Source organism: Eucyclogobius newberryi, unplaced genomic scaffold, assembly GCF_026437365.1.
Source record: "Eucyclogobius newberryi isolate DKJ021-1_F unplaced genomic scaffold, fEucNew1.0.hap1 SCAF_10, whole genome shotgun sequence".
In the NCBI taxonomy this organism is placed as follows: domain Eukaryota; kingdom Metazoa; phylum Chordata; class Actinopteri; order Gobiiformes; family Gobiidae; genus Eucyclogobius; species Eucyclogobius newberryi.
In genome coordinates this window covers 12,356,066-12,378,945 of record NW_027315724.1, presented here as the reverse complement: position 1 = coordinate 12,378,945, position 22,880 = coordinate 12,356,066, and the positions used below count along the sequence as shown (strand labels likewise).

General features: G+C 39.5%; 1 protein-coding gene across 1 annotated transcript in view; it reads right to left on the bottom strand.

The window, feature by feature from the left end:
- Positions 1–2,004: 2,004 nt before the first annotated feature.
- The window catches only part of lekr1 (Leucine-, glutamate- and lysine-rich protein 1), a 150,129-nt gene continuing 129,253 nt past the window's right edge, over positions 2,005–22,880 (bottom strand). The window contains exons 13-14 of the mRNA XM_072459552.1: positions 22,394–22,585; positions 2,005–2,397 (exon numbers count right to left, since the gene is read on the bottom strand). Coding sequence (XP_072315653.1) covers positions 2,005–2,397; positions 22,394–22,585 — 585 coding nt within the window. The remainder of the gene's footprint in view (positions 2,398–22,393; positions 22,586–22,880) is intronic.

Here is a 22,880-nt window from a genome sequence, read left to right as displayed (position 1 = left end):
TTGCATTACTTTGCCTAACCCTTTCTTTCAGCTTGTTTTCTAAGTTTCCGGAATAATCATTTAGGAAATTTTGATCCACTCTCATAATAGCTTTGTTTGATAAAGAGCATTTTCTCAACAATTTCCTGTGAGGTCAGATCATTAATTTCCCCTCTTATCTCTTCAATTTCCGGGAGCATTTTCGGACTTTCCTTCTTTTTTTTCTTCTTACAGATCATTTAGCTTTAATCTCCTTTTGAGGCTATGACTATAATTTTTGCTCTCAAAACTGGTTTAGAAGCATCTAGAGGATGGGCATGGAAGTTTACCCAGTATCATTTTCCTCTAGATAAGTCTTAATGTTGTTTCTTTAAAGCTGGCTTGCATTGAATCAGAATCAAAATGAAAAAAGGTTTATTGCCATTGCTAATGAACAGAATTCACAAACATAGGAATTTGCTTTTATTAAGAGTTTTTATTTATAGGAGATCTTCTACTGAAAGTGTTTTTCAGACTTCCTATAAGTGATCTGTTCTTCTGTATCTACCTCTGTATCTACCTGCGTTGCACCAATTTCCCCATGTGGGACAACAAAGGATTATCTTATCTTATCTTTGCTTTGGTGAATCGGTGCAACATAAAACAATGAACAATGATAAAACAACCTATATAAAATCAAAAAGAAAAACAATGTAAATCTGCTATAGGATAAAAATTAAAAAAGGCCTACTATGTACACAAAATTAACAGTTGAATTCACAGATGTAGTGCAGAAAGTGAACAGTGAATGTGAAAAGTGCACCTCCAAATTGTGTGTTTTCTCCTTTCCTCAAAGTCCACAGTAATGTAGATAGGAGCATGGTCACTTAAGTGGGCCTATATCTGCTTCCCTCAGAGTTCCCTCAAAGTTGTCTACAATCAGGTCTGTAATATTAGCCAAAAAGGTGATATCACTCCCTGGTGGAGCATACACATTCAAAAGCATAAACACCTTTCCATTAATAGTTCCTTTATAGTCCTTCCTAATATGACATATCTGCCCTCTTTGGGCAATGTCAAAAGTAAACAGATGAAAAAATGAAAAACAAAGCAAAAGGTTCAAATTGAAAACATGCACCAAATCCAAAACCTGATCATGTATATGATCGTAAAGAGGAGGGAAGTTTAATCCTACTGAAGGGCCCCCTGAAAAGATCTCCGAACCCTCCAGGCTCCAATCCTCAAAAAGAACCGCCTCCCCATTCCACCACGCCCCCAAGCTGCCCTCTACATGTACTTTTTCCATTTCCCCACAAACCCAGTCTCCCACATTTGGCACTCCGATGAGTGGATGCAACTAGAACACAGAGTGTATGTACTAAAGCAGAGAGCCAACATGGAGCATAAAGTCTGACAAGTCCGTCAAAAACAAATCAGATCACGATCATCAGTCTCTTCAAATCAACAGAAATGTATTACCAATTGACCTCAACCTGAACTCACATCTCTTGTTGCTGTTCAGTTCTCAGTGTTTTGCATTTTTCTCAGGAGTACCTCTGTCTCTCCCAGTGTTCTGAGCATGCGTTGTTTTAACTTCAAAAGCAGGGCCGAGGGTAAAGAAGTGTTGCGGGGAAAGAAAACCCATGTCTCAGTTTTCTCTTCCTCACAGATGTGGTGGTCCTGTAGCATTACATGTCTTGTGTTTTTCCCGTTTACTCATCCCTTGTTTGTATTTTCTGGGATTATGTAGGTCTAACTGTGATTTTAAGGAAAATTTTCTGCAGCTGCGGACCGAGTCCATCTGTTTAGCTTGTCACAATCACCCCGATGGACTATTAATAAGCCATTTTAGATCATTATTGTGGTTTAAAAAATGTAAAATTATGATCTACTTATGTTATACTTCAATACTAATTACTTGGAAAAAAGCAGAATATGTCTTCTTTAAGGCCAAATTATCAATTGGAATTGCTACTGGAATTAAAAAACGTGGATTGGTGCATCTCTACTACATCACCAATCTGAAACCCTAAACTGACAATCCAGTCATTCTTGTTTACCATCCCTCTCATTCAGCCTCATCACTAGACCGATCTTATGCGTCACTGCATCCATTCCATTTGCTCTAATCCTTGGCAAGCTCCCCTTCCGGTCCTTCTCCTCCTCACCTCTGTCCCTGGATGTTGCTGCCCCAGGACCCCTGCCCTGTACCCTGCCTGCGTGGGGAGAGAACCTGTTGGGAGGGGTGCAGGAGCGACTCAGGGGTACTCTAGTTTGACCCTCTCCTGAGATGGTCTTGGAGGTTGAGGTGTGACGGGGGGATGAAAGGGAACACACTGAATGCAGGCCCACAAGCTGTTCCTGAGTGCGGGACAAGGCTGCAGTCAGTTCCTCCCGTTCCTCACACTCCCTCTTCACTGTCTCTTCCAGAATGGCCACCTACAGGCACAGATTGAGAACGCATGTCAGAAGGTAAAGTAGTGAAATTTGAAGACGACAAATTTTGCTTTTTCAGGTATACAACATGCAAAGATAATCATTTTACATTTTGTTAATTGTAGATATCAATATTAATCTAAAATGGCAAAATCAACTTTAATGAGCTTTTAACCTGTTCATCATTAGTTTACTCAGAGTTGTATTTACATTGATTCCAGCATGTTGGAGTACTCTTGAATTTTCCTGCAACACAGGCTCAAGTGCTTAGAAAAATCTTGTTTTTACATACGCCCTATCCCCACCCACACCCTTAGTTATATAAAAAGAGAAGAAGACTCCAGCCCTATCCAAATACTCACACTACACGCTTGACTAAAGTGTGCGATGTCTGAAACTGCATGGAGTGATTAAGTGCACAAGGGCACACGGGAGGTCAACATGAGACTTGAAACAGTCTGCAATTCAGAATGCCTAAGGCAGAAGCGCTGTGCCAACTAAAAACATTACAATGAAATGCATTGCCTAAAAATGTACTTGCCTAAAGTCCACATCGCTCGAGATACTTGCTTGAAAAGAGAGAAGTCCATGGTGAAGTGTGAATCAAAACATTATTAGAATTTGGACACCCTTGGTGAACACGCGTTTGAAGTGTGCAATTGGGTGTATTTGGACACGGGCTCAGAGTGACACATGTTACGTATTCACTTTTAAAAAATGTAAATGTCTATCTGCTGCTTGTCACTATGAACAAGAAGTCAATGAACCTGTTTATTTTACTATGTCATTTTGGATCAGTGCAATTGAGAATGAACAAAATGTAAAATGATGACGTTAAGGTTTAATACTATGTATTTTTATTTTTGTAAAATAACTATGTACATTTTTTTTTACCATGTATGACCTGGAGAAGTGCCAAGAAGTGGGCGGAGATAAGGGGTAGGTAAAAACAGAAATCTTCTGAGCACTCATATGCAGAACATCCATCCATCCATCCATTTTCTACCGCTTTTTCCGGGGCCTGGTCGCGGGGACAGCAGTCTAACCAGGGACTCCCAGACTTCCCACTCCCCAGACACTTCCTCCAACTTCTCCGGGAGGATCCCAAGGCGTTCCCAGGCCAGCCGAGAGACATAGTCTCTCCAGCGTGTCCTGGGTCTTCCCCGGGGCCTCTTCCCGGTGGGACATGCCTGAAACACCTCCCCAGGGAGGCGCCCAGGAGGCTTCCGGAACAGATGCCCGAGCCACCTCAGCTGGCTCCTCTCGACGTGGAGGAGCAGCGGCTCTACTCCGAGCTCCCCCGTGTGGCCGAGCTCCTCACCTTATCTCTAAGGGAGCGCCCAGCCACACGGCGGAGGAAACTCATTTTGACCGCTTGTATCCGCGATCTTGTTCTTTCGGTCATTACCCAAAGCTCATGACCATAGGTGAGGGTAGGAACGTAGACCGACGGGTAAATAGAGAGCTTTGCCTTTCGGCTCAGCTCCTTCTTTACCACAACAGTCCGATGCAGCGACTGCATCACTGCAGCCGCTGCACCAATCCAACTGTCAATGTCACGCTCCATCCTTCCCTCACTCATGAACAAGACCCCGAGATACTTGAACTCCTCCACTTGGGGCAAGGACACCCCACCCACCTGGAGAGGGCAAGCCACCTTTTTCCGGTCGAGAATGCAGAACAATTCAGGATTATTCAAACATACAGGAATAAATTGAATAAAGATAAGTATAAGGGATAACTATCAAAACATGGTTTGAAGCTCCTGAATGTTTACTTCACAAAATATTCCGCAGTTAAACTAAAATGTTTAGTTTAAAAAGATTATTCAGCATTTGTAAGATGTGGTAATGTATCCATGCTTATCGGGCTCTACCCATTTCTTTTTCATGTAATAAAGTCAAATCTGTTTTGTCCTATGACAGATACAGTGTAAACCCTCGTGACCAGGTGACTTGGACTTGTGACTTGGACATTAAGACATGAGACTTACATGTGACTTGCACATAGGTGACTTACTCCCACCTCAGCCTATTTATCATGCTATGTTTATTTTTCCCAGTGGGCAAGTGCCATCACTTTTTATTTAATTAAATAGCCAAAAGTGTAATTTTATGGATTTTTTTTGTTTTCCATATATGTTTATGTCCAATACAATCATATTACTATGGCACACAGGCTACTGACATCAACACATTCAACTAGTCCATTTCAAATCCAGACATGTGTAGTTCCATCTCCAAAGCTTTTTGTCGCTGTGTTATTATCAGCAGTTTGTTTGGTGGATGGAGAAAAGCAGGTCAGTGAGAGCAGCACAGTGACACAGACGGGCCAGTCAGAAGCTCGGTCAGAGAGACCCAACACAGTCAGGCTGATCCAGGGATATACACACACACAACACAGAATACACACGCCTATACACACAGCACAGGGCTTTCACATGCAAATCCAGCAGCAAGATGTTGAATTTTATCCATATTACAAATAAATAATACAAAATTGAAATATTTTGACCAAGTAGATTCTTAATGGAAGGCCAGGTCACAGGTTGCCATGACATGTACTGTATTTATAATGTGAAAAATATGAATAATGTGTCAATAAACATTGACATATTATGTTATGTTGATGAAGTGCAGTCTGCATTAATGGAGCCAGTATTTATAAAAAAAATTTGAGATATTGCTATGGTAGAAAAATATTCATTTGTAGTTATCTGGACACTGTTTTTTTGTTTTCTTTTGTTTTTAAACAAGACGTTTCGACTCTCATCCCATTCTCAATCTGCGGATCTAGTCTGAGAACTCACCGGGATGCGTATGCCCTGCCCACCGGGCAGAACCTCCTGATGATAGCATGTCATGTATATTATCTATTTGTTTGCACTGTCAAGATTCACTTTTTTAAAAATCTCCTTTGTTATCCTAAAAGCCCTGCAATGGGCCAAAGAAATTCTATTGTTAACTAAATTAAAATACCTAATCACTGATGAGTACCTGATTAGCATCAGAATGGTGATAAGTCTTCTGAGTTAAGTTGAAGATGTTTCAGTTTGGCCACACATTTCTGTGTTTTCCACATAATGTTCTGTGTTCCCCACCAGTGGTGCCAAGATTGTTGTTAAATGCTTGGCCATTTGTATGTAATGGAATCGGTGCTGCACACAATGGTGTGGAAAATTCTCTTTGGGAAGGCTATAAATGCATGGAATAGCTTCCCCAGGATACAGTCTGTAATACAGAGGCCTTACTATAATCTCCTCCTTCTCAAGCTCAAGCAACAGTCTGTCACCATCTTCTTGAAGCCACTGGTGGGCTGTTATCAGCCCTGGCCATTCAGACACTAATCAGGTACCCTGTGATGAGGGAGCTGCAGCCAGCTAACAAGAGGATTTCTATGGCCCATTACACAGTTGTTTGGCTAACAAGACTAGTTTAAGGGGAAACTTAAAACAGTGCAAACAAATAGATAAACAGAACTGGGTATTATCAGGAGGCTCTGCCCAGTGGGCAGGACTTCTGCATCTCAGAATACGATAAATGTCCAAGTTCCCAGACTAGATTTTCAGATTGAGAATTACTCTTGGATGAGAGTCAAAACATCTTGTAAAAAAAAAAAAAAAACACACCCTCAGTGTCCAGATGACTACAACCAAATATTTTTTCCAGGACAAATGAGGGATGTGATTACACTGACCAGATATCACAATAGTATAATCGGCCGTTTTCACAAAACCGCCCGGCTAGTTCCGGTTGCCACAAAAGTGCGGATCTTCACTTACTGTTCCATTCATTCTCTCCAGAGAATTGCTTAAGTAATTAAAAATGTAATTATCAGAAAATGAACAAAAACTTTGAATTGAGTATGACATGTATGAGGCCTTTTCAACCTGCAAAGACTGCATGAGTCTCCCTGCGGTGTAATTTGAGTCTATGAGCACGAAGGGTGGTGTATCTATGGGGTGCTGAACGTGCCCTGCCCTTAGTACAGGAGGAGACACCCTGACCTTTGACCTCTCGTGGCACAAGACAGTTATTTGTTTTCCTGATATTTCACAGGATTTGAGCCAGTGTTGTGCCTGAACGAGTTCATGAACGAAAGTTCATGAACACATTCATAATATTGGTGAACGTGAACTGAACGTACTGTATTACTGCCGACGAACGATAATGTGAACACGTTCATTCTGGTGTCTGTGAATGGCACGTTCGTTCTTTTTAATTTCGTTCAATAAGGTGTCAGATTTCTAGAGACTTCCAGGCAAAAAACACACCGTTATGGTGCCCAACCCGAGCCTCTGCCTGGCAAGTGTGAGAGTTCCAAAGTTATAGAGGCCGATATAACCACACTGCGCATGCGCATCAAAACAAAAAGTAGCATGGACGCGACAGCAACAGAGCAGCAAGGAGTCACCCTATGACCAGTTACATGTGTTTTATGATAAGGTCGGTGAGGATGGGAACAATCTAACATTTCTGTGCAAACTTTGCCTCTGGGGAAGTCTGTCCCTTCAATGTGAATGTAAATCCTGGTTGGTTAAGGATTCAAAATTGGATATGAAGATGAAATCTGACACATAGTTTCAGCATTAAACTAATAAAATAATTGCTGCATGTGGTTGTATATGGGCTGTGGAAATAATTTACAAAAAATATAGCATAATTATTATTGATAATTAATAATTAAAATTAACATAATTAATACTATTGATAAAAAATAACTGAACTAGTTCATTTTTTGGAGCTGTGAACTTAGTTCAAAATTTTGAATTATGAACTATGAACTGAACTAGTTCATTTTAAAAATTGTGAACTATGAACTGATTTGAGCCATCTCGGAACAATTCATATGTCTTATGTTGTGTTACAGTTAAGTATTACTACAAGTGACAAGCTACTGAAAAAAGGCAAGATAAAGTTAAAGCATCACACCTGAAGTGATGTTTTGATCTATTTATATTTGCTCACGTCCAACTAATGGGGAACAAACTTTCAACTTGAATTCAATTGAAACAAGGAAGTGCTTTTTAAAGGCCATTTGTATTTTGAGCAAACGCCACTGCAAAACTCGGCTTTAAAACCATCGTGACACACCTAATCCCAAAGAGGAAGAACAAAAGATGAGTAAACAAGGAAGACACAAATCTGTTAACACTACGGGACCAAAGCAAACAAAGCAGACGGGCCACGGTCCCTTTGGAAAACAGCCTGCAGCAAAAGCTAACAAAGCTAACGAGGCTAACATGGCTAATGTGGCTAGCAAATTTCCTCCGGATTGGAAGGGGGGAGAATATGACAAATGACGCCTGCGTGATTTCACCTGGACGACCTAACTCAATCTGCGTCAACTGCATGCCAGGGCCACCTCTCCCCAGCCTCTATCAACGCACCCAAGCCGGGCGTCCGCCTGTCCTCCTGTGAGAGTCAGATCCCTCCTTCGCGTGGAACTCCTCCAGGTTTCAACTTTTCCCAAGCAGGTTTTTTGTAGTTTTTCCTGGCCGAGAAGAAGGGTCCTGGGCCGCTTCAGACCGTACTGCGACCCACCACCTCCCCTCCTCCTCCTCTGCATCCCTCTCATCCTTATCATCCTGTCTACCTTCTCTCCGTATCTACCACCACCAGCACGCTAAGTATTCCCATTTTTCTAATCCGCAAACAATTTATTCCATAACAGATTAATTAGCAACTTTCTCAATAAAGACAGATCTAAAATCACTGAAGCAGATATAGGCACAATGGACATAAGTGATCATGGGCCTATCTACATTTCTGTGGACTTAGAGGAAAGACAAAAAAACAAACTGTTGAGGTTCAATGCCAGCCTGCTTAACAACTCTTTGTTTAAAGAAAAAATATCCAACAACATTAAGACTTATCTGAAGGAAAATTATACTGGGGAAATTTCTCCGCCTGTCCTTTTGGGATGCTTCCAAAGCAGTCTTGAGGGGGAAAATTATAGCCACGGCCTCCAACAAAAGAAACAAAGGGAGAAAAAGCCAACAATTTAAATTGATGGAGGAAATCTATGCCAAGAAGGGATGTCTTAAAATGCTACAAGAAATGAGAAAGATAAGAGAAATTAATGACCTGACTTCACAGGAAATAGTTAAGGAAATGCTCTAATGCCCCAAACAAAGATATTATGAGAGTGTATCAAAATGTTCTAAATTACTGTCTTGGAAACTTAGAAAACAACAAGCTGAAAGAACATTTTTTTAAATACGGGACAGGCAAAGTGATTTAATCTTAACTAAACAAGACAAAATTCAATCAGCGTTTGAATCCTTTTATAAAAAACTTCAAAATTCCAGACGATAAAGATTATATGAATTCCTTTCTGGACACCCTCAATCCGTTATGTCAGAAGAACAAAATAAAAATTAGGATCTGAAATAACAATTTTGGAAATACAAGGTGCAATCAAAAGATTAAAGAAAATATAAATATAAAAAAATAAATCTCTGGGGAGCAATGCTGGGGAGCACCTCAGAGTGGTTTGAAGCTTTAAAAGACACACTTACTCCTTTCCTACTGGCAACTTTTAACAGGGCACTTAAGAAAACTCAGACCCCTCCTAGTTGGAAAGAGGCAATCATATCCCAGACACCAAAAGAAGGATAGGAGCGATTGGATTTTGCCTCATTTAGACCTATTTCTATTCTGAATGTGGACTATCGTATAGAAACCTCAATTATCTCCAACAAAATTGAACAAATACTCCCAAACTTAATCCACAATGATCACACCAGACCAGATCAGGATTCATTACAAGACAACATGAGACGATCCTTACACATAATGAGCCAAATAAAAAAAACATAACAAAGCCGTAATAATTAGATTGGACGCTGAATTGGCTTTTGATTCTGTCAGCTGGCCATATTTATTTAAAGTGCTAGACAAATTTCAAATCGACAATTTTGTTATATTGGGGCTCTCTACGATCAGATGCACTGACTCTGGAAAAGGGGGTTAGGCAGGACTGTGCCCGGACTCCCTTCCTGTTTGCATTGTATTTGGAACCATTGGCCCAATTTATGAGACAATCAAAAACAATTCACGGTGTTACAATTGATGGGATGGAACATAAAGTTGCTTGCTATGCAGATGATTTTCCATTATACGATTTACCAATTCAAATGGCAAATGGAATCTCTTAGATATTTAGGTGTGGTACGTCATAGAGACCTATCAACAATTCTGAGGAAAAATTATACCCCTCTTTTTAAGACCATAAAAAATATCTTGAAAAATGAAAACTTATTCTCTACCTAAATCTAAGTCAAAGGGAACTAGAAAAAACTCGAAAATTTATGTTTTTCCCAGATTTCTTTCTTTTCCAGACTCTCCCGATTTCTATTCCCAACCGGCTGGGAATCTCAAGATCTATATGGTAAGGGAAACAACCCATCTGATTAAAAATCTTGCAATTATCAAAAGAAAAAGGGGGATGGGGTTTACCTTGTTTGAAAAATTACTTTATTTCAGCTCAAATCAGAGCGTTGATGTACTGGTGTTACCCAGAATATGAAGTTCAATGGAGATTAATGTTGTTTTGGACTGAAATAAAGGATGCACCACAAACACTTGATTTTGGAACTACATACGTACAACTCCTACCATGGACGCAATAAACAGATACCTCTGGAAAATACTCTTGGCAGCGGCTAAAAAGGACATCACAAAAAATGGATGACACAAATTGCACAGACAATAAAAGACTGGACATACATTAAAAAAACTCACATTCGGCATTGAACTGAAAATGGACAAACTGTGAACTAAGTGGGACATTTGGTTGGGTTTACATGATTTGTCTTTTTTTTTTCTTTTCTCACCAGTTGGATGTCTGCTTACTTTGATTTTTGTTTTCTACTCTATTTGGTCCTGTTCCTGTTCTACTTTTACAAAACATGCTAAACTTAAAAAAGAAAGAAAGAAAACAAAAAAGACTTGACCACTCTAAAGTCTTGATTTTGTTTTTCTTCAGTCATTCAGGGGGGGACGTGCTGGTGTTCTGGATCATTGTCCTGCTCCAGAACCCAAGTTTGCTTCAGCTTGAGGTCAGGAACAGTTGGCAGGATTTGTTTTGGTAGACAGCAGGATTTATGGTTCCATTTATAACAGGAAGTCTTCCAGGTCCTGAAGCAGACCACCACACTACCACCACCATATTTTAATGTTGGTATAATGTTCTTTTTCTGAAATGCGGTGTTACTTTTACGCCAGATGTAATTAGACACCTACCTTCCAAAAAGTTTCACTTTTGTCTCAAAAGTGTTTTCTGGAAATATCAGACAAGCCTTAATGCTCTTTTTGCCCAGCAGTGGTTTTCGTCTTGGAACTCTTATGGTGGGTTCATGAACACTGATCTTAACTGAGGCAAGTGGGGCCTGCAGTTCTTTGAATGTTGTTGTGGGGTCTTTTGTGACCTCTTAAATGAGTAATTTCTGTGCTTTTGGTGTCATGTGGTCGGTCGGCCACTCCTGGGAAGGTTCGCCATTGTTCCATGTTTTCGCCATTTGTGAATAATGACTCTCACTGTGGTTCGCTGGAGTCCCAAAACTTTAGAAATAGCTTTATAACCTTGTTCAGACTGATATGACTCTTTCTCATTTGTTCCTGAATTTCTTTGGAACTCAGCGGGATGTCTACCTTTTGAGGATCTTTTGGTCTACTTCACTTTGTCAGGCAGATCCTGTTTGAGTGATTTCTGGATTGAGACAGTTGTGGCAGTAATCAGGCATGGGCGTGGCTAGAGAAATTTAACTTTTTCACTTCTTTTAAAAACTGCATTTTGTGTTTCCTTGTATTGTCTTTGACTACGGTAATATTTAAATTTGTTTCATAAAAAAGATATCAGGAAGGGGGCAAACACTTTTTCACATCACTGTAGCTTGTGCTTATTCCTGCAAAGGGATCTGAGAGAAAACATGGTTTAGTGCAAACAAAGTTGATTTAATGTTAAGTCCAACTTTAACATCCCCAAAGCCTCACTCCAGTTTCAGATAATTATGCTTCAAAGTAGAAACCAGTAAATATTCTGTAACTCAAGTCAACAAACTTTCATATTCAAAAATCTTCAAAAGTCAGTATCATCAGAGTGTGTTAAAACTAATAATGTAAAATAGCATCAATAAAAAGTTGAAAATAATAAAACATAATTTTGGTCAACGTGATCTGAACGTACGGTATTACTGCTGACGAACGATAATGTGAACGTGTTCATTCTGGGGTCTGTGAACGGCACCTTCGTTCTTTTTATTTTCGTTCAATAAAGTGTCAGATTTCTAGAGACTTTCAGGTGAAAAACACACTGTTAAGTTGCCCAAAAAGAGCCTGTGTCTGGCAAGTGTGAGAGCTCCGAAGTTGTAGAGGCGATAGATCGCGGAGATAGAGCTTTGGCGTGTCGCACCGCACTGTGCATGCGCATCGAAACAAAAAGTAGCATGGACACGACCACAACAGAGCAGCAACAGTCGCCCTACGACCATTTACGTGAGTGTTATGATAAGGTCGGTGAGGATGGGAACAATCTAATATTTCTGTGCAAACTTTGCCCAGCAAGTTTTCCCTCATGTTTTTGAGAATATACTGTGGGGCTGAAAGCTGAAAAGATGAAATCTGACACATAGTTTCAGCATTAAACTAATAAAATAATTGCTGCCTGTGGTTGTATATGGACTGTGGAAATAATTTAGAAAAATGATTGCATAATATTGAAAAAAATAACTGAACTAGTTCATTTTTTGGAGCTGTGAACTTAGTTCAAAATTTAGAATTATGAACTATGAACTGAACCAGTTCATGTAGAAAGTGAACTTTCCCAACACTGATGACAAACACAAAATAGTAAGTATAGTATAGTATAGTCCTAAAATAAATAAATTCAAATCATGAAATAAGCTTGCTCTTAAAAACATGAACCTTCTCTGCTGGCCTGAGGTCCTCTGGCAGACCATTCTATTACATTATAACTGTTATTCTGTTATGTTTATACTCATACGGTATTGTAATTGTATATCTGGATATCACAAATCTATACTGGTTTTATTGAGTTTTGCCCTCAATGCCTACACTACTCATTAAGTGCTGCATAGGTGGCATAACCCTTTTACAGCCTACCACACTTTGCACCCTGTATGCCTTCATTGTCCATGCGGGTGTGCCTACATTTCCTCCTCCGCTCTATATTACCGTGAGAGGGAGTGTGCTTCCTGTGTGTTTGTGCAGGCATACGTCAGCCCCTACCATCACATGTGTTTTATGTGTTGTTTATGTGTGTGTGGAGAGGAGGAAGCCATCATTAGGGGCCCCACCAGCAGGATTATAGGCCTATTAGGTGGAAGTCACACGCAACAGACCCTCATTTAATCCAAGGTACTTTGAAACTCATTCAACACTTAATACAGTAACAGCAGCCACCTGAGCGCGGATTGTATTAGGCCTGTGATTGGGGTCATTCTTATCCAGATGGCTACATTCACATTTTATAATTTCATAATTTGAATCATTTTGACATGGAATGAAAGATGAAACCACCTTGAATCCAAATTGCTAAATTATTAGTCACAATTAGCAGTCTCCATGGCATCTTATTAGGTTGTGATTGTAAACATGTTCTTATACATGTGATTCTTATACATTTTTGGCACTTAAAGGATACCTATTATCTATAAATGTACTACTAGAGCATGGTTAAAAGCTCAAAAAAATGTAGCTGGATTCTGTGATTCTACAAATTAACTTTAAAAAACAACAACAAATATATTACAATTTGTGGACATAGTTAAGCTAGGAATCACAGAAATTCTGTGTTGTGTTGTGAACAACTCTTTAATGTAGGATATTGTCAGTATAACCTCAGAGGTTTGCTTTGATTTGAATCAAGTACAAACTAATATTTGGCAAAGATGTGTGTTTATGAATGAAATTCTGAAATTATCGCAGTGATCAAATAAAGTTAATCAATAGTGATAAAAATAATTTCTAAGTCTGAATTGTTAAATTGTTAAAAGTTGCTTCAGCCCATTCCTTTTTTGGTTGCAACCAATGCAGTTGGGAAAGGTATTGTTTTTTCCCCTGAATTTAGTCCAACCAAAATAAAACTAAAAATGGAAAACTAAAATGTTTGAAAATATACATTTGAAACCAGTAAACAATCTCAAATTAATTAAAAACAAAAGAAATCTAGACTTAAAACATGAAAATCATAAACTAAGTCATTCTGGTGGATGTCATCATATCTTTTTTTGCAGCGTGGAGGTTCAGATTCCTTTAAAGCTTTGATCACCTGGATGGTATACATAGCCAGACAGTTTGACCTTGTGGGTTGTGTGCACCATGTTATTAGTCAAAGGTCAAAGGTCGTGGATCTTCCCTTTCAGACAGAATGACCTTCTGCCTCCTGTCTGCCGTGCTCTGAGCCATCTGCAGCTGGGGCAGAGGCTCAGAAGGGGGAGGAGAGCCAGGAACCGTCTCCTTCCCAAATCAAAATCAAACACAGATGAAGTTTGAGTGAATAATGGCAAAAAAAAACAATGTACTGGTAATTTTGGTGTATTAGATATATCTATTTGTGTGTATTAGTCACACTTGAAGGCGCTATACAAGATTTTTACCACTTTAAAATGTGAAAAACAGAACTACCTGCAGTTCATTTAAACTCTTGCTGCAGTCCACATTTGGGGCTCACTTACCAAATACATTTTGAGCCTCCCAATTATTCAATGTGATGAGTTTATAAATGGTTTTCACAACTTTCTATACCCAGAGTGAAATTTTGCCTTGACTGTAAAGCTAGCAACTAGCATGTTAACAGTGCACTTCCGGCTTCACAGAGAATAAAAAGCTCAATAATTAGATGCAGACAGCACAGTGCAATTTATTTTTCTCCCGAATAGATGCTTTTACACTATATATGTCTAATTAACCTAAACTATATATGCTGTATATATAGCTGCTATACTAGTACCGGTATATATGGCTGCTATATTATGTTCTGCTGCTATACTATACACAGCTGCTATACTACACTGAACAAAAATAGGAAGGCAACACTTTTGTTTTGTTCCCAATTTTCATGAGCTGAACTCAAAGTGTCTATGCACAAAAGACCTATTTCTTACTGAGCAATAATATTAATGGTAATAATCCAACCCACCTCCACCACCAGGTGTGACATATCATGATACGGGATGAATGCCTTAGACTGGCCACAATAAAAGGCCCCTTTGAAATGTTTGGTTTTGCTTTATTGGGAGGGTTTGTTGTTGTTCCATTCATCCTCAACCATCACCTCATGTTGCAGCATGATAACTTACTGTAGTCTGTACACATGACCTGGAATCCAAAGTTTAAATATCAGGCTGTTGACTGACTGATAAAGTCACCGTAGTTTTACCTGTTAGCGGAGGCTAGTACAACATTCTAGCATGTTTTTTGCTTTTGTAAAAGTTAGTATAGCTTTTTGTATCTCATGAAATCAGATATAGCCCCTTTAAAAGGCTCCTTTCAGCAAACAGCTTTTTATATAAAATAAACCTAAATGTAAAGTGCTTTTATTTGGCTGTTTACATCACTTTTACTTTAGCATTCAGAAAGTTTGATTATGTAAATGTGGGACCAAGGTAATGTATTAGACAATAGTGTTGGTCATTTCCAACACAAAATGATGGTATTTTTTTTATGTTTCCATGTAAACTTACACTAGCTGTGAAAAAGCTCTAGATCATTCTGAAACTGTTGACAGAAAAGGTCAAGTTTTTACCAGTTCAAATGAGTATCTACGGTAGTTTTTAGTTTTTAATTTTAGTACTTAGCAAATTATTTTGAAACGTTTGACAACCCTATTTGACATTGTGAATGAAAATAGATTAAGGATTTCACTGTTGTTTGGTCATGGAATCAATCATGAATAATGCTAAAATCCCGATTTTGATCCGATAATTGTGACACTAAAAATCTTACTTTCTATAATGGGTATAGAAAAATTATTTCCTATCATCCACAAATGGAGAGACTGAACTTTATAAATGTGAATATTTACCGGTACTACACTTTGAGTTTTTTTCTCTTTCTGTGAAACGGGGTCAGTCTTTCATTCTTACATCCAATGATCAAATCCTCACTATCGGGAAACCAGGAAGACATCACAAGGTCAAGATCAAAAACCTCATTATCTACCTCACACACCCACACCCACCCCCCCCCCCACACACACACACACACACACACACACACACACACCCACACACACACACACACACACACACACACACACCCACACACACACACCCACACACACACACACACACACACACACACACACACACACACACCCACACCCACACCCACACCCACACACACACACACACACACACACACACAGCCCCCCCCCCACACACACACACACACACACACCCACACCCACCCCCACACCCACACACACACACACACACACCCACACCCACACCCACACCCACACCCACACCCACACCCACACACACACCCACACCCACACCCACACCCACACACACACACACACACACACACACACACACACACACACACACACACCCACCCCCACACCCACACACACACACACACACACCCACACCCACACCCACACCCACACACACACACACACACACACACACACACACACACACACACACACACACACACACTTTTCTGTATCTACCTCTGTATCTACCTGCGTTGCACCAATGAAATTTCCCCATGTGGGACAATAAAGGAATATCTTATCTTATCTTATCTTACAAATCAATACACGTTTTATAAAGGAACCAGTTATAGACTCAGGGCCAGATAAGAAAGACGGCGCAGAGTCGACGATATATCAAAATACAACCAAGATTGAGTTGAAGGGCTTGACTGAATTGAGCAAAAATCATTAAAAAAAAGAAAAAAAGTTGTTTGTTACAGAGTGGTCATAAGGCACATTGAACTGATGGACAGGTAGTGCAGTGGGTGGTCCAGGATGAAGGAGGAGGGGAGGAGATGTGACAGAAGGCCAGCAGAAGACACAAGAAGAGGGCAGTCACTTTCAGACTTAAGTCAAACTAGTATTGTATTTTAATTACATAAATGCAAGATCTTGATTGACAAGTGGGAGGTATTTAAGGGGTATTTCTTGTAATGTTAAAATATTTCATGTAATATACCATACAAATTTGATGAACGTTTTGTACCCAGTCATTTTAAAGAAAAGAAGGACAAGAGGCTGGGTTAAAAAAAAAAAAATTTAACGGGCTATATCGTATTTTGTACTGAAGTCAAATCTGTTTTAACCGAGTACAGATACATATTGAAAAAACAGCTCTTAGGTGATTGCAGTGCTCTGTCTGCATCTAATTATAGAGTGTTTTATTGTCCACACAGCAGGAAAAGCCTTGTTAGCATGCTAATGTTTGTTAGCTTTAGCGTAATGGGCTCAGTTGTGAAAAGCATTTCTAAACTACATCCATCCATCTTTTTCCGCTTATCCGGGGGCAGGTCGCAGAGGCAACTCTCTAAACAGGGACTCCCAGACTTCCTCCTCCCCAGACACTTCTTCCAACTCCTCCGGGGGGAACCTGAGGCGTTCCCATGCCAGCCGAGAGACATAGTCCCTCCAGCGTGTTCTGAGTCTTCCATGGGGCCTCGATGGGACATGCACAAAACACCTCCCCAGGGAGGCACCCAGGAGGCATCCGGAACAGCTGGAGGAGCAGCGGCTCTACTCCGAGCTCCACACCCTATCGCTAAGGAAGCACCCAGCCACCCGGCGGAGGAAACTCATTTTGACCTCTTGTATCCGCAATCTTGTCCTTTCAATCATTACCCACAGCTCGTGACCATAGGTGAGGGTAGGAACATAGATTGACCGGTAAATCGAGAGCTTTGTCTTTCGGCAAACTCTTTGCTCATTGCGGTGAATAATTAGCTCAGAATGCATTAGGTGAGAGGGGCAAAACATATGGACCACTGCAAACAGTTAGTTAAAATGAACTAGCTATGTTTTAAATGTTTTTATTATGAATAGCTTTAGCTTGGAATTACAGAAAAATACAAACTTGACAAGCCTGTCAAAGCACTACAGTGGGCCTCATTCATTCACACACCATACTGCGGAGTGGAAAGCTTCCTGGTTGGCTGCTTATCTGTACAAACCGCCTCTGTGACTCTCACCAATGACGGCAACAGATTACATTCACACAGTGGGTAAAGGGTCTCCCAGGGACACAACACAGTGGTTGTTATTTCAGCTGCAGTTGTTATTGGTTGAGTCAGACTTATAAAAGGTGTTGTACCATTTGTATTGTCTTAAAACGTGAAAAACATATCAGTAACTCGTTTAATTTGAAGCACACATATTATGCACAACTGACTTTTTGAGCTTTTTTTTTTTTTTTACCATGTGCTAACATTGTTCCCTCATCAAAAACACACACGAGGGTCAAAAACACTTTGTTCTGAATTTTCCTATGACATAGCTCCGGGATCTTCTGTGCTGTTTCACCAGACTTGTTCTGAGCATTTCAGCCATCTAATCACAATGATTACAACAGCGTGGCAACAATGTAATTCCCTCTGCAGCCAACAATGTAATTCCCTCTGCAGCCAGTCTAGCATGGGAAAAGCCAGAGTGACATGAAGTGCTGTTTTTTTGTTTGTTTTATTTTTTGGGGTTTTAAAACATGAGATGCCAGGCAAAGGTACACAAGAGCATGTTTAAAAGGTTATAAAATACAAGTAATGCATTTGTCCTTTAAACAATTTGCAGCAACTACAAAGCAACGTATCCTAATTATTTACTACTATGAGTTCATAAACACTTTTCACAACTTTCAGACTCTAGAGCAGAGTTTTGCCATCAGGATAAACTATAAAACGCTAAATCATTTTATGCAGACTTTTACCCTAAGAGCTGCTTTTTCAACAAAAAATGTGCTCATTGCAAAACTGCATGGACAATAAATTAGGTATAGCCACTTTAATAATAGGCCAAAGCCAATAGTAGCCATAAATTAATTCACACTTTAGGTATATATATATATATATATATATATATATATATATATATATATATATATATATATATATATATATATATATATATATATATATATATATATATATATATATATATATATATAATAAAGCCAAATGTGATGGGCACAATTTTGAATCACGGAAGAGGAATATAGCCCAGCTTGCTTCCCTCTCAGACTTTAGAATGCATAACTGTTAGCGGCTTGTGGTACAAAATATAGGGGGGGCTATTTGACATGACCGTGTTCTTTTCAAATGTCCAAAATTGAAAATTTCAACATTGACAGTATGGATACATATTTTAAATACACATCTACAACTGCATTAATTAAGTAAACACACTTTATGTCCACTTTTGTTAATGATAATACAATGACTTAGAGGCAGATTCCATTTGTGAGAAAATACATTTGACATAAAATTACATTTTACACTTCTATCAAATATCAGATTGACAAGAGCAAATCAAAAATCTCAGTGATAGTGTAACTTATCGTGCAGAGTAGACATTACTACATGACGAGGAAATAAAAACACAAACAATTGTTGGTGTTTCATAAAACAGCTTTTAAGTGGAATTAATTACCCTGAACTACATGAGTAACATTTTACATTTTTATATTTAATCATCACAGCCATTATTGCTGTATGGAAAGTTGTCATTTATGGCTTTCTTTCATAGGTTTTCTAATAACAAAAGTATATAAAGCATTTATCAATAGAAGTTAAGCTATACTTAATGCTTAGCGTTAGCCTTATTCAAGTAATAAACTAAAAAAAAAACTCTCCTCTTTAGTGTGTATGTTGTCATGGAGTTTGACAGATCACATGTCTCATTTTGGATTGATACGAAATCAGCCGCTCTCATTTCAACACGAATAAAGCCAACAAACAGTTGAGTAGGGTGCACGGTGGCAAAGGCGGTTAGCGCTCTTGCCTCCCAAGAAGGACATCGTGGGTTCGATTCCCGGACCAGACCAACATCACATGATCTCTCTGGGTGGAGTCTGCATGTTCTCCCCGTGTTACCGTGGGTTCTCTCCGGGTTCTCCGGCTTCCTCCCACCGTCCAAAGACATGCATGTGTTAGGTAAAAATTGGTGACTCTAAATTGGCCCTAGTGAATGAATGTGAGCGTGAACTGTCTGTAATGTCTGTGTCTCTGTGTTGGCCCTGCGACAAGTTGGCCACTGTCCAGGGTGTACCCCGCCTAAGGCCCGAAGTCACTGGGATAGGCTCCAGTCACCCGCAACCCCGAAAGGGAACAAGCGGTAGAAAATGGATGGATGGACAGTTGAGCAGCTCATTCTGAGTCGTTTTGGACGTACCTTTTGTAACAGACGTCTGTAGACGCAGTTTTAAGAAGTAAACACGGAAAACACAGTGTGTGGCACTTCCGCATACGTCGCACGCACACATGCCTCTGTCTCTAGCGTAAAAAGCGAAGCTCTATGGCGTAGCTACTACGTTCAAAAGGGCGCTTTCTGGAGTCGCTATTTTCTTATGGAGAAAACCATAGTGACGTAGTCACTTTTGATTGTGATTGGATTGGCCAAAAAATCCCCATTGCTTTTCTATGGGGCTCTGGCCGCCCCATGGGTATGCAGAAAAGTGATGCAGGCTGCGCCAGGCAGCAGACCGCACGGCGCAAACAAAGTATACATCTATATCTATTCATAGATACATATATGGATATATATATATATATTATTTTACACATTTATGCTAATAAGAATATAAGATATTTTCTGAATAAATTGTATTGTTTTTACACAAAAGATTTACGTAATTGGCAGTTTGACAGGGGGGGCTGCTGCTGCTGCTGTTGCTGCTGCTGCTACTGCTGCTGCTGCTAGTGCTAGTGCTAGTGCTAGTGCTAGTGTTACTGTTACTGTTACTGTTACTGCTACTGCTACTGCTACTGCTACTGCTAGTGCTAGTGCTAGTGCTAGTGTTAGTGTTAGTGTTAGTGTTAGTGTTAGTGTTAGTGTTAGTGTTAGTGTTAGTGTTAGTGTTAGTGTTAGTGTTAGTGTTAGTGTTACTGCTACTGCTACTGCTACTGCTACTGCTACTGCTACTGCTAGTGCTAGTGTTAGTGTTAGTGTTAGTGTTACTGCTAGTGCTAGTGCTAGTGTTACTGCTAGTGCTAGTGCTAGTGCTAGTGTTACTGTTTTACCGTTACCGTTAGTTACCGTTTCTGTTACTGTTCCTGTTACTGTTTTACTGTTACTGTTACTGTTTTACTGTTACCGTTACTGTTTTACTGTTTTACTGTTACCGTTACTGTTACTGTTACAGTTACTGTTACTGTCTGGTTGCTCTACTGGGAGACACAAGAAATCCTCCCTGCTGTCCCTGTAGTGCTGTTGCACTATTTGGTTCTCTTTAACATCTAATATGAAATGTATAATGTTCTTGGAAATGTTCTTCACTCACAAGAAAATAAGTTCCAAGAAATTGCCTTTGATCTGCAACTTAAGCTAATGATCTAATGATGTTTTAAACAAGTTACTCAGCCACCCACTTCTCCGTGGTTACACATCCTTAACAAACCTCTTTGTGTACCCATTGTACTTCCTGCGTCGGTGTACAAATGACTTTTGCTCTGTCACTGTTCCATTCACAGCTGACAGCACGCACACACTTCCTCCTCACTCCTTATATGAACATCTTAGCGCACGCATCTACTGTCTCCTGACTCTTTTATCTGCTCCAGGTCCCTTTTAGTCCAATCTGGCACAGAAATCAATCACGGCACAATCGACTGCCAAAGCAAATAAGAACTGTCCGTCTTTTCAGTCACTTCCTACCACATTGTGAGTGCCACTCTATTTAATCTACTTTTGTTTGGATAGCATTGACATCCCAGTGGAATATAGAGAGCAACAATGAGGGAGGAATTTATTTTTGAGAAGCGCTTGAAAAGACATTTCTTCAGATGTTTTTAGGTTCTTTTAAGGAAACAGTATTGTAATGGGAGCACCCAAATACTAATACATCTTTGACAGTAGAAAGAGAATGATTTCATGATAGTGATCAGAATATTATAATGGTCATATTTGTTCAATTGTGTGACTGTTTGGAGGAATTGTAATAGAATCCAGTGACACATCAGAAGTAGAAAATTGTAGAATAAATAATAAAATAAATAGTTAACTTTTCTCAAAACTCAAAATAGTATTTCTAAGTTTTTTAAAAAAAAAAAGTTTTTTTTACTGGGTTTAATTTTCCCCTAAATGTATTCCAATGTGGTAAATGTTTTCAGCAAATCCTTGACCCTGTATTTATTCAAAAATCATAACAGCCCTGAAGCATCCTTATCATCCTGGATTTAATTGTATTATGTTGTAATTATAGGTGGGTACTCGTCGTTTGAGGGTGTACTGCCTTTTTTCTGTCTGACACGCAAAATACAAAAATATATACATTTATTTAAGACGAATCAGTTCTACAACAAGCATAATCATCATAATTATGTCTATAATTATGTAACTGTCCCATCCTAAAGGAGACTTTTTAAACAATTCACACCACAGGATATAAAACTGGTGCATGCTCAACTCAAAAAAGTAAGATTTGACAAAAACAAGAATATGATCATTGTTTCTTTTGAGTTTAAATGCTGGTGCATAAATGACACACGAGCTCCTTCTACTTTTTGTGTGACTGACTTTTTAACACACCGCAGGACGCATTAAACTTCTTACACATATCTTTTTTAAATTTAAAGTGAGATAAATGTGTAATTTTAGTAAAGTATGTATCCTTACGACTTATGCCAACACCTTTGTACACAAGTAACTCGTAAAAAGAAGTTGTGTTCTAGTAACACTACAGGACATTTTCATTATTGTGCACTGTTGAGTTGAAGTGTAGAATTTATTTAAAGTGATAACTGTTTGTTTCGGTGTTCTATTCTTGTGTCTGAAAAGTGTTTGAGCCCACCTCTCGCTGCAGGAGTCTGTTGCTCTCAGTCATGGTCTGCACTTCAGTCTGAGCCTGGAGCAGTTGCTGTCTCCACATGTCCCTCTCCTCTTGGACCTTCTCCTCTTGTTTCCTGCTCTGGTGCTTCTCAGACTTCCTCTCCTCCTCCAGCTTGATCTGAAGTCCTTCCACCTGTTCATCCCGCTCCGCCAACTGTAACAACCAATGTGCAATTGGAAATGTTGAGCTGTATAGTAATGACACAAAAATAAGTAATAGTAATTCAGCCTTGATGTCTGTCGATACAAAACACTACTGTTGTCAGCAGGGGGCGCAAGTATTTAGTCTCTAAGTCAGTGGTCCCCAAACTACAGCCCGCGGGCCACATCCGGCCCGTTGGGCCTTTCAATCCGGCCGGCCAAGCTTGTCCAAATTATATTAAAATATAATACAATTATTTATAAAAATGTTTTTATTTGTTTTGCCGTAGGCTTTATTAGACAGTAGA